General features: G+C 40.2%; 1 protein-coding gene across 1 annotated transcript in view; it reads left to right on the top strand.

Annotated features, from left to right (window-relative positions):
* The first annotated feature begins 1,204 nt into the window (after positions 1–1,204).
* The window catches only part of SCCPDH (saccharopine dehydrogenase (putative)), a 41,033-nt gene continuing 30,066 nt past the window's right edge, over positions 1,205–12,171 (top strand). The window contains 5 exon segments of the mRNA XM_030868507.3: positions 1,205–1,686; positions 1,688–1,913; positions 3,611–3,723; positions 9,040–9,120; positions 11,267–11,396. Of these exon segments, the coding sequence (XP_030724367.2) occupies positions 1,387–1,686; positions 1,688–1,913; positions 3,611–3,723; positions 9,040–9,120; positions 11,267–11,396 (850 nt within the window). The 5' untranslated portion in view covers positions 1,205–1,386.

Genomic DNA, 12,171 nt, shown 5'->3' with positions numbered 1-12,171 from the left:
TAATGAGCCTGCTCTCTAGAGCCAGTGAGCCACAACTACTGAAGCCCCTGCACCTAGAGCTCATGCAACAAAGAGAAGCCACTGCAATGAGAAGCCCACGCACCTCAACGAAGAGTAGCCCCCGCTCACTGCAACTAGAGAAAGCACGCATACAGCAACGAAGACCCAACGCTGCCATAGATAAATAAATAAAATGTCTTAAAATCACTCCTATTATTAAAAAAAAATTACATGTTAAATTTTACAATCGTTTTAGATTTACAGAAAAGTTAAAGATAGTACAGAGCATTCTCTATACCCCTCACCAGTCTTCCCTACTGTTAACATTTAACTCTACTTTGGTACCTTTGTCACAACTAAGAAACCAATATTGGTGCATTGCGATTAGCTAAGCACACTTTATTTGGATTTCACTAGGATTTCTTTCATGTCTTTTTTCTGTTCCAGGGTCCCATCCAGGATACCACGTTACATTTAGTCATCATGTCCCTTTAGGCTCCTTTAGTAACTGACAGTTTCTCCTACCACCCGTTTTTTCATGACTTTGATATTTTGGGGAGTATTGGGCAGGTATCTTCTAGAATATTCAACATGGTTAGAATGAGGTTATGGGTTTGGGGGAGGAACCCGACAGAGATGAAGTATCTATCATCCTTATCACATCATATTAGGGATGTGTGCTATCAACATGATGTATTGATGATGTTAACCTTGATCATTTGCCCAGGGTAATTTTTACCTGGTTTCTCTTTCCCACCCCTCCTCCCCCTTTCCACATTCTTCTCTTTAAAGTATGTCACTAAGCAAAGCCTATATTCAAAGGGGAAGGAGTTAAACTCTTCTCCTGGAGAAGGTCATAATGACAAATTATTTGGAATGCCTCTGTACTGGGAGATATGTCTCTTCTCCCCCATTAATTTATGTATTCACTTATTCGTTTATTTATATTAAAACGTTTTTGGCTATATAAATAACGACTGCTCAAGAAACTTTTGATTTCTTCTGCATTTCGAGGACGTCCTGAACCACCATTCACCTTTACCTCGCAGCTCAATAGGCACGACAATTCTGGGAGTTTCTTTCCGGCGGAGGTTCACCATTAACTGTGTGCCGCATCACCAAGGGCGTCCCGGAGGTGACGGACACCGAGGCGGTGGAGGCGGGGCCTACGACAGAAGGCGGACCCCAGACTCAGTGTCCACCCTACACCTGGCTCCGCAGACACCCCCTTGGACAACGTGCTTCGAAAATAAAAAAAAAAGGGGGGGGGGTTCGGCGCGGGAAGTGCTCTCAGCCGTCAGAAGGTTTTCGTGAGCTCTCTCTTTGCGTATCTCCCTACAACCTTCGGGAGAACGAAAAGATACGACGCCTGGGGCAGTCAGAGCTATGCAGGACCCACAACGGGGCGGAGGATGGGCCGTCGCCTGCTGCCGCCAGCCCCGCAAGCACACAGGCCTCGCGAGCCAGGGCAGCCAGCAGCAGCAACGCGGGACCCACCCCAGAGGAGAAGGAGGAGGCGTACTGGCGCCGCCGGCAAAAGGCGGTGTGGGCGGGGCCTTGGCGCAGCGGTGCGCGCGGGCCTTCGGGAACGCGGCGCGCAGGCAGCGGAGACCGCAGCGGCCGCGGAGGAGGCGGTTGCTGCGCCGGGTCCTGGAGTCGCTGCTTGAGGCGCAGGCGCCGTGGACTCAGGCCATCCTGGTCCTTGCATCGCCGTGGGCTCGTAATGGCGACCCAGCAGAGGCCTTTCCACCTGGTGGTGTTCGGCGCCTCTGGCTTTACCGGCCAGTTCGTGACCGAGGAGGTGGCCCGGGAGCAGATGTCCCCGGAGCGGAGCTCCCGCCTGCCCTGGGCTGTGGCGGGCCGTTCTCGGGAGAAGCTGCAGCGAGTCCTGGAGAGGGCTGCCATGAAACTGGGTAAAGGGGGCGACTGGGACGGGGCCCCGGGACCCCGGTCTCGGCCCCACCGCCGCGGCTCTCATCCCCAAGCCCCCTTCTCCCGGCTGAGGGGTTTCAGTCGCCTGAAATGAGAGCTTCTCTCCCTGGGTGCCCCTCGAGCTCCCCAACCCTGTTAGCGGCCAGGAGGAGGAGCACGGGGCTCCTGATAACGTCAGAGCTTCGTTCTGTTCCATAAACAAAAAAGAGAGAGAGACATCCCCCCCCCCTTGAATTTCTCCCATAATTAGGGAATCCCCACTGGCGAAATAGGAACTTGAGTTTTTCCTTTCTCTGTTCCGTCCCCTTCTAGAGCGGGAGAGGGGGGGTAACCTGGTGGGCCTGGAAGTCTCTTGATGTTTGATCGGGTACAAAAGTAGAGCACTGGTTTCTTCAGGATGGTTTGTGCTCTCCCTTTGCCTTGTGTTTTGGAGATGGGAGAGGAAGCTTAGGAGTTTTACGGAGAACGTTGCTGTGGCTTTACTTTTTAATTTAATTTTTACTTGTAAGCATTCTCCAGCAGTCGCACTCTTCATCCAGAAAGTTTTTTTGGTGTTTTTGTTTCGGCAGTTTACTTACTCTTTCGGCATTCATTCAGCCTGTTTTTATTGAGTGGTCTTTTTAATGTCAGGTGCTAGTGTAAATGCTGGAGATACAGATGTGGCGGAGAGAGACACACACACACGCAGAGACCCTACCCATGTTCCCCGTGGTGAGAACATCTAAGTTAGGAGTCAGTCGCCTTTAACTTTGGCTGTCAGTTTTCCACCCTACTGCCCTGTCATACAGACAGATAGCACCTATTAGAGTTTCGGGCATACTTTGTTCTTCACCTTAACCTTCATCTCACATAATTCCACACAGAGCCCTGTTTATGGAACCTGTTTTGTTTGTGCTTGGTACAGAAGATACCATGTAGGCTGGACTCTCCTACAGCTCTCCTGCTGCCACTCCCAAGTACAGAATCTTGACCAAAAAGCTTTTTGGTCTTTCTTTACTTTTCCAAGAGAAATACTTTCACGACTAAAATATATGCTTCCCTTTCTTCTTTTCTGTTCAACGAGTCTGTACAGGTATAGCCTAGTTGCCTACCATTTGTAGTGCCCAGATCAGGTTATTGCAGGAAACACACCTTGAGCCATGAAACCTGCGTTACTCTATTGATTCAGTTTATTCTAGTTATTTCCTTATTATGAACTTGAGTGTTCTTCGCTAGACTGTTTTTTACTTCAGTCCTCTTTTGTTTCATTATGTTGATGTTAACTCCCCTCCTCATAATTTTATCATATGTAGTTGTTTAATCGTTGATGAGAAACTGCTTTTATAGTATAATAGTATAATTTTTCCTGGAGAGGAGGTCAGGAAAATCGTCTTCTATCTGAAAACTTGTAAAATTGGCATTTTGCATAGAGTTGTCATTTACACATTCCTTATCTTAGATTTTCTTTTAAAGGTTAGTAATGTGTTTTATTAACTCTTGGTTTTAACTCCATTTTCCTCATAGTCTTTTCCGTATTTTTAATTACCTGGTTAAAAACAGTTTTATCTTTTGTTTGAGAGGGAGAATTAGCTTCTAGTATATTTAGTAAATTTGCCTTCAGTGGTTATTATGAAAAGAAGGGCTGGGTGATCTAATACTGTATCGGGATTTGCTTAAAACAATTTATTTCTTATTTTAGGAAGGCCGACACTGTCATCTGAAGTTGGAATAATAATTTGTGATATCACTAATCCAGCCTCACTTGATGAAATGGCTAAACAGGCAACAGTTGTCCTCAACTGTGTAGGACCAGTAAGTAATCTGCCCTTCTCTGAATCAGAACAAACAATCTATTCATTTCTAGCAGAATCTGGTATTTTATATTCCAGAGAAACATAAGGGCAGGGGACAGAAGAATTGATTCAGGGCCTTAACCCCATATGGGGAGTTTTTACTTCTCATGAGAAGCAAATGGATATGACCAAAGTCTCCTGAGAGAGAGAGTGACCCTAGACTCCAGGAATGTGTGCTGGTTTATTTAGTGGTTACAACTATAATTGCCAAACTTTTTTTTGTGCTGCATGTCCCTTAACTAAAAAAGGTTGAGCATGTACCCATAATTTACTTTTTGTTTTTAAATTACATTCTGTATTACTGTATCAGTACATATGTTAGTGCATGTACAAAGAAAGATATTAAAAAAAGATTCATTCATTTATTCAATAAATGTTTATTGAGTGTTTATTATATGTACACTGAACTAGTCTACGGACATAGTGATGAATAAAACAGAAAACCCGTCATGGAGCTTACAGTCCAGTGGGGAGACAGAAAAATAATGTTATAATAGTAAGTGACAGGTGCTTTGAAGAAAAATAAAACAGGGAAGGGAGATAAAAAGATTGGCACACCAGTCTCTATTAGATGGATGGTCAGGGAAGGTCTCTGTGAGGAACTGAAATTTGCACAGGGACGTGAATGCAGTGAGGGAGTAAATCCTGTGAGTATTTGAGGAGAGGGTGTTCCAGGAAAGAGCAAATCCAAAGGTCCTGAGATGAGCATGTGCTTGGCCTGACTGAGGGATGTGAGAGAGGCCAGCGTGGTTGAGCGTGAGCAGGGCAGAGAGGTGGGGAGTTAGATTGGAGAGGTACCTAGGAACTAGGTGGTTAGGTCTGCAAGGTCAAGATCAGGGTTTGGGTTTCCTTCTAAATATAAAAGAGCCATTGAATGGTTAAAAACAAGGGCATGATTTGATTTACGTATTTGAAGTTCTTTGGCTTCTGAGAGGAAAAATAGATGGTAGGGAACCAACAGTGGAATGGGCCAAGCAAGCCAATCACAGGGTAGGAGTGTTAGAGGTGTTGAGAAGTGGTTGAAAGCGGATATTTTGAAAGAAGAACCTCTAGCTGCTGCTATTGGACTGGATGTGAAAGAGACACTTGTGGTCTGTGTAACAGGGTGAATGTTGGTGACATTTATGGATCTGAGGAAGCTTTCTCAATTGTTAAAACATTTGAAAACTAAGCATCTAGAAAATTGTTGATAATTTCATCAAATGAAACCAGAAAGGTTTTTGATTGTCACCAAATGAAATGTATTTCTATTGTTTATTTCAATTTATTTCATTAACTAGTTTAGAATGTGGTCTATGGTTCGTTGCTTGAATCACTGTCTTATATACATCCTCAGCCAGCTTGTCCCTCCCTCCGAAGTACTCTGGAGAAACCCCAGCCCTGGTTATTCCAGCTCGCTGCTTACTCTACCTGAACATGTATAACCCAGCCTGGCTGGAGAAAAATGCATCCCGATGCTGACTAGTCCCACTTTAAATATGTGGTTACAAACCTCACATGCAGCCTCAGTACCTCCAGCAATTCTAATCTATTTTCCTAGGCTGTTTTCTCTCCTACTCACTGAAGCAGCAGTTTTATAACTTCTTTTTTCTCATACTTTCAGCATCCCACCTCTTTCTTCCTTTTTCCTCACTCTTACCTTGTGATTTTCTTCCTTCCTTCCTTCTTTCCTTTCTCCTTCCCTCCCTTCCTTTCTTTCTTTCCTTTTTTTTTTTTTAAACTATGAACATACAGGCTGTCAGAAGAGAATTTATACCACCAGATCTTCCTATCTGCATTGTATCCTGACTCTGCCTTATCTCCTTTTACAGGGAAAAACTACCCCTGCTTCTCATGGACACGGTATTCAAAGACTTTATATTTACAGGTTTACAGTTACACATATTCTTATTCTCATCAAATTTTGCCTCTTGATTGGATTATTTATCTCAACATACAAGTATGGGATTATATCTCCCATTTAAAGAAAAACTTCTCTGAATTCTGCATGCTCTTCTAACTACTCCCATTTTTCTGTGCCCCTTTTTAGCAAAACTTGAAAGAGTTTGCCTTACTTACTGTCTCCACTCCCTCACCTCCTCCTCTATCTAGTCTTGTCAGGCTTTTATCCGTACTCCTTAAATGAAACTACTCTGCCAGCATCCCCGTCCTGTCAAATCCAATTATCAGTTCTCCGTCCTCATCTTAATCAGACCTCTCAGCATTTGTGACAGTCGATCACTTTTTCCTGTCTTCAGTTGGTATCTGAATTCTTGCCCTCTCCTAGTTTTCTTTTTCTCTACCAGCTTTGTCTCAGTCTCCTCTGCTGGATCTTTTTATCCTCCTGTGAATGCCAGAGGTCTCAGAGCTTAAGCCTTAGAAACTCTTTTCTGTTTATATTCCCTGGACCATTTTTTAATATTATTATTATTGTGGTAAAATATACATAACATAAAATTTAGCATTTTAACCATTTTAAGTATACACTTCAATGACATTAAGTACATTCACAATCTTATATAACTGTCACCTCTTTATTTCCAGAACGTTTTCACCATCCCAAACAGAAACTGTAACTGGGCCAGTACTTTTTAAACTTTGTGAAATCAGTTCAGTAGGTTAAGACTAGGCATTGAAAAGAAAAATCAGATAGACTGAAATAGAAAATAGGGTGAATTACACGTAATACAGGTACGTACTGGTTCATGAAGCTTTTGTGTCAGATATATTTGTGTGTGGAGCTACTATGTGAAATGAATTTCTTAGGGTGGCTTTCAATACCATCTGTTTCCTGATGATGCCTACATTAATTTATTTCCACTGAGGAACTATCCCTTAAACTCCAGACTGGTGGATCGAATTACCTTCTCAGTTTTCCAGTTGGATGGTTTATAGGCATCTCTAGCTTTTTGACCCCAAAACATGCTCCTTCTAAGCTCTACTTGGAAGGTCGTTTTCACTTTGTAATATGGATTATACTCCCAGGGGTAGACTCCAGTTTACCAGTTTTGGTGTCATAATTTGTTTCTTTGAAGGTTTTTTTTTTACCCATTTCTCTATTTTGTGAGGGTCTCTTTAATGAGAGCTAAATGATAGCTGTAAAACTAGTCAGGCATATGTAAACAAGTATTATGTCAAAATATACAGAAAATGACTGAATCAGTACTTTTAAGCATTATTCTTTATTGTCTCCTGTGCTAGGAAGTGGAGGGGGAAAAACTGCTGTTGAGAGAAAGATGATGAATCTGATTTTGGATGTGTTGAAACTGAGGTGTCTGCTAGATATTTTTGAATTAAGACAGGAAATGCGTACTATATAGTGGAATTATTAAGCAAGTGAGGAAGTCAGGGTGAAGAGGAAATAGAGGAGAGGAAAAGAAGCCAAAGTGAAATTCATTTTGCCCCATGTCCTGAGCTCTTGCGGGTCCTGAAGTTTATAACAGAAGCCACAGATGAGGCAGCCTCATCAGTGAGCAGCTCTGGAGATAGGAGTTGGACGTCATCAGTATACATGTTGTAGTAGAAATCCAGAAAGTTGGTGAGATTTTCCAGGGAGAATGTCTAGGGAGGTGATTCTCCACCTCTAACGTACGTAAGAGTCACCAGTGAGGCTCATTTAAAATGCAGGTTACTGCAGTCTACCCCAGAAAACTTATTACTGGAGGGAGTTGGGGTGGGACTGAGTAACCAGCATGTTTAACGAGCGACCCAGCTGATTCTGACCCAGGTGAACTACGGGACAACTTGAGGTATTCAGGGGTGAAATAACCAGGAGGCCAAGGAAATTGCTAAGTGAGTTTCAAATGGATATGTGTAAAAATTACCCAAGATGATCCATTGGGTACAGAAAGAAAATAGAGCTTTGACTTGTACTCATTTTAATTTCAACTCTATGTCCATTTTATATATGTTTAAAGTGTATATTTTATTAGTATAGTAGTCCATATATGTCATTTGTAAATAAATTCATACAATTTAGTAGATGATGGATTTAGAATGTGAACTTGGGTCCTGCTGCCTTGAAAGCCCTTGTTTGTTCTGTTGTACTGTGTTGCCTCAGAAGTTAAGTGCTTTCAGTAATTTTGCATGGTTGATGAATAGCAGAGGATGAACTAGAACTTAAACACACTTTTCTAGTCCTGTAATTCCAGTGTCATTTGCTGTTTTTAAGAAGGGGGAGGAGGATGTGGAGATGAGGCTGTGGAGTCAGGTAGAGAGGAGCCTAAGTGACCCACTTGAAAAGGGCAGTCCCTGTAGTGCTCTGTCTTTTCTTTTAAGTGTCCGTTTACCTGTTTCTTGAAGGCTAGAAGAAGCAGACCATCTCCTTTCTCCATCTTCTGCTGTGAGGAATGAGAGGAGCAGAGGAGTTTATGCTTCCGCTTACCCTTCCCTCACAAAGGGAAAATTCGTCATGCTTCCTTTGAAATGGGACTGACTCTGATGTGTTAACTGTTATATAAAATTTTTTTAATTTTAATTCCTTGAGTTTGAGCAACAAATAGTTTGGGAGATCCAAAATCATACAGGCTCAGAATAGCTACTTTGTACAATATTAAACTTATCCCCTCCAACCCTCTTTGTCCTTTCTTTATTTTGCTAATACTGCCATTAGTTGTTGGTCCCCATGTCCAGCTAATCAGGAAGTGCAGTCATTTCTGTCTTTTAAGTGTATCTCACTCTTAGTATATCCTTCCGCTTCCTTAGTTTTGTCCTTTATTTCTTACCTGCCGTGAGTTTTGTTTTCCAATACCACAGGCAGAGTGATATGTCTGTGTTATAAACGTTCCACCACTGTCCTGTTTAAAATACTCTAGGAGGGCTCAGCAATGCAGAAAAGATAAAGTTCAGTCTTGATAACATGGCACTCAGGGTCGTTCCTGATCTGGACCAAGTGTTTCTTTCCAGACTCATCTCTTACCACTTCCCTCTCCACTACTCTGTGCTTCAGGTATCCTGAGCATCACCCTTTTTTACACTTTTACATATAATTTTTCCATTATTTGGATTTTCTTTTTCCTGGCAAATCCTTACTGTTCTTCAGAATTCAACTCAAATGAGTCACTTCTTTTATAAAACTTTGGACTTTGTCTTCAGTTAGGGGTAATTCCATCATGCTTTTATTTACACTGTGAGAGTCAGTAAATTGCAGTTACATTATTTTCTCATTTTCTCATTAGGCTACTTAATTAATATTTGATTTCTTAATAGTGAAGACTGTACTTCCAACACTCAGTGGTATTCCTTCATTTAAGCTTGCTAAGTAAGAGTAAACTGTTGGTTTTCTTTATTCTCCCAGTACCGATTTTATGGAGAACCTGTAGTAAAAGCATGTGTTGAAAATGGAACTAGCTGTATTGACATCTGTGGAGAACCTCAGGTATGTAAAATGGAAAAGAAGGAACAAAATTAACAATACAACTTTCTGTTAAAGTGAAAAATATTTAGTGTAATTTTGCAGACAGATTTTAGAAGGTGATGACTCTGTAGCATTTAGAGATGGTATTTCATTGAAAGCTTGAAGGAGAGCATGATGGTAAGGTCTTAGCTTCAGTTTTCTTGAATTTTTCTTCCCTACATCCTAATTTCTTCCATGGCCTTTGTGTATAGGATGTGTTGATTTTTATTGCTACTGCATGCTGTAAACAGAATTAATTAAAATAAAACTTGCTCAGAGTCATGCAACCATTAAGTAGAAAAACTAGGACTTGCATTGAGGTTTACCTGAATTAACACTGCAGAAAGTGTTGATAAGCACTGAGCTACACTAGCTCCTTTATAACTGTAACCTCATATGTCCCTATAGTCTCTGCTGAGTACCATCATCAGTGTGCTGGTATATACATACTTAGAGCTTATCAGTTGGCGATGTATATTGGAAAGTGTTAAGAAAGTGTAAATTACCAAGACTGATAAAAGAAGAGGTAGGAAATATGAATGTAAAAGAAACTATTCCTATCTTATTTAAAATATTCTAGAGCAGAGAAAATGGTGGAAAGCTGCTAAGTTATCTTATAAAGTACCATGAACGTGGCATCAAAACCTAGTAATGAGCCAGAATATATATAAGTCAAAAATACAAATTTAAATACAAATTTAAAATGGGCAAAGGGAAGAAAAGAGGCAAATCACCTGTGCAGAATTCCACATAATTCACATAACTACTGTGCCCTTGAGGAGGGGGAGCTTCACTCCTCCCTCTTTATGTGTGGGCTGCACAGTCACTGCCTTCCAGTGAGTACAGTATGGAAGCGGCGGGGGGGAGCGGGGGGAGAAGAACTTTACAGTGGAGACACCAGACAAATGCCGCCTCAGCCAGGTGTTCAGGGTCAACATCACCAGTGAGAAATTATGTTGATAGTATGTACTCTTCTTTTTTTAAATGATTTACAATATTGTGTTAGTTTCAGATGTACAGCAAAGTGTTTCAGCTATATGTATATATATTTTCAGATCTTTTTCCATTATAGGGTATTACAAGATACTGAATATAGTTCCCTGTGCTGTACAGTAAATCCTTGTTGTTTATCTATTTTATACATAGTGGCGTGTATCTTTTAATCCCATACTCCTAATTTATCCATCTCTCCCTCCCTCCCACTTTGGTAACCATAAGTTTATTTTCTGTGTCTGTGAGATAGTATGTACTCTTGATATGACATCAGGAAATGGCACTTTACCCCGTCTTCCTCCCCAAAACCTGTAACTCTAGTGTAGTCATGAGAAAATCATGCGACAATTTCCAATAGAGGGGCATTCTACAAAGTACCTGACCACTGCTGTAAAGGTCATCAAAACCCAGGAAAGTCTGAGAAACCATCACAGCCAGCGGAGCCTAAGGAGACATGACAACTAAATGTAGTATGGTATCCTGAATGGGATCCTGGACAGAAGAAGGACATTAGCTAAAAACTGAGGAAACCTGAACAAAATAGGGACTTTAGTTAGTAATAATGTATCAGTATTGGTTCATTAATTATAATAAATGTTAATGTAAAAGATGTAATGATAAGGTTAACTGAGTGTGGAGTACCTAGGAACTCTCTAGTACTCAATTTTTTTCTGTAAATCTAGAACTGTTTTTTTAAAAAAACAGGCAAAGAATTTGAACAGACATTATCCCGTTCTTGTGTTCCCTCCTTTCCTACCACTCTTTCTACTTACATATGTGCACAGATATATGTTTGTAATGATGTTCATCTGGAAGATGTGATTCGGGGTAACTTTTTTTTGTTTTCTTTGTATTTTCCTATATTAATTTTTCATAATAGATATTGCTTTTGCATTTAAAAGTCATTCTAAAAAATGAATTAAGTCAGATCTGCATACTTCTCACACCACCTGGAACATAGTAGGTATGTTTGCTGAGTAAGTGCCAGCTATTTGGCAGTTAATATTTTGCTGCAGAGCCATCTTGGTTAGCATTTTCACAGTTTAATTGCTTTGTTTTTAAAGGTAAATCATTTAATTTTGGTCTAGATGTTTCTCCGTAGCTCTGATTCAGATCTTTTGTCTTGAATCTTTAGTTTCTGGAACTAATGTATTGGAAGTATCATGAGAAAGCTGCAGAAAAAGGGGCTTATATCATTGGAAGCAGTGGCTTTGACTCCATTCCAGCAGATCTGGGAGTAATATATACCAGAAATAAAATGAATGGTAATTATTGATCAAGAAGCAATAATGGAATTTAAAATAGAGGTGTTTCATGTTTGTAATTGTGGTGAACTAAAATCTTCTTGAGAAAAGAAACAACTATTAATGGGTAGTATTAAAACACATACTTTGTTTTTAATATAGCTGTACTTGTTAGAAAATGATATTGACACTATTGTTTTTTGAGGTATGGATAATACTATAAGTGTTCTAAAGGAAGGAATTCTCCATTAGAATTTAGTTGTGGTTATAGCTATGAAATTTCTGGAAAAAATTTTTGGCAGGCATTATAAATTCAAACTTGCTTTGTTTAGGAATTAATACATCTTAAAGTATAATTTATACACATACTATAATTGGAAAGTTTTAATTTTTTTTAATGAACAAAGCTAGAAAGTATTGAACAAGCTTTTTGACATCTTTTTTAGCTCATTTATAAAATGGAGACAATAAGAATGGAAAATAATCACTATTATAGTAAAACAGTGGAATGTTATACATACATAAAAAATGCCCTTTATAAAAATGACCTGAAGCAAATAAGTCCAGTTCTATATAAACCATTCTAGAGCTTAAAATTATGGAAAGTGTTCCAGTTTATATTAGAACGGTAACTCTGAGACCAAAGCTCAACAAAGGTAATACGCATGCCTGCCATTTATTGATTTTAGATTTTAGAAATTGAGGAATAGAATACTTTCTTAACACAGTGAATGTCAGAAAGCAGTAGGCAACATCATACTTAATGATGAAATGCTGGAACCATTCCCAATAAAGA

The sequence above is a fragment of the Globicephala melas genome, chromosome 1 (assembly GCF_963455315.2).
Source record: "Globicephala melas chromosome 1, mGloMel1.2, whole genome shotgun sequence".
NCBI classification, from domain to species: Eukaryota; Metazoa; Chordata; class Mammalia; order Artiodactyla; family Delphinidae; genus Globicephala; species Globicephala melas.
This window is presented reverse-complemented; position numbering and strand designations above follow the sequence as displayed.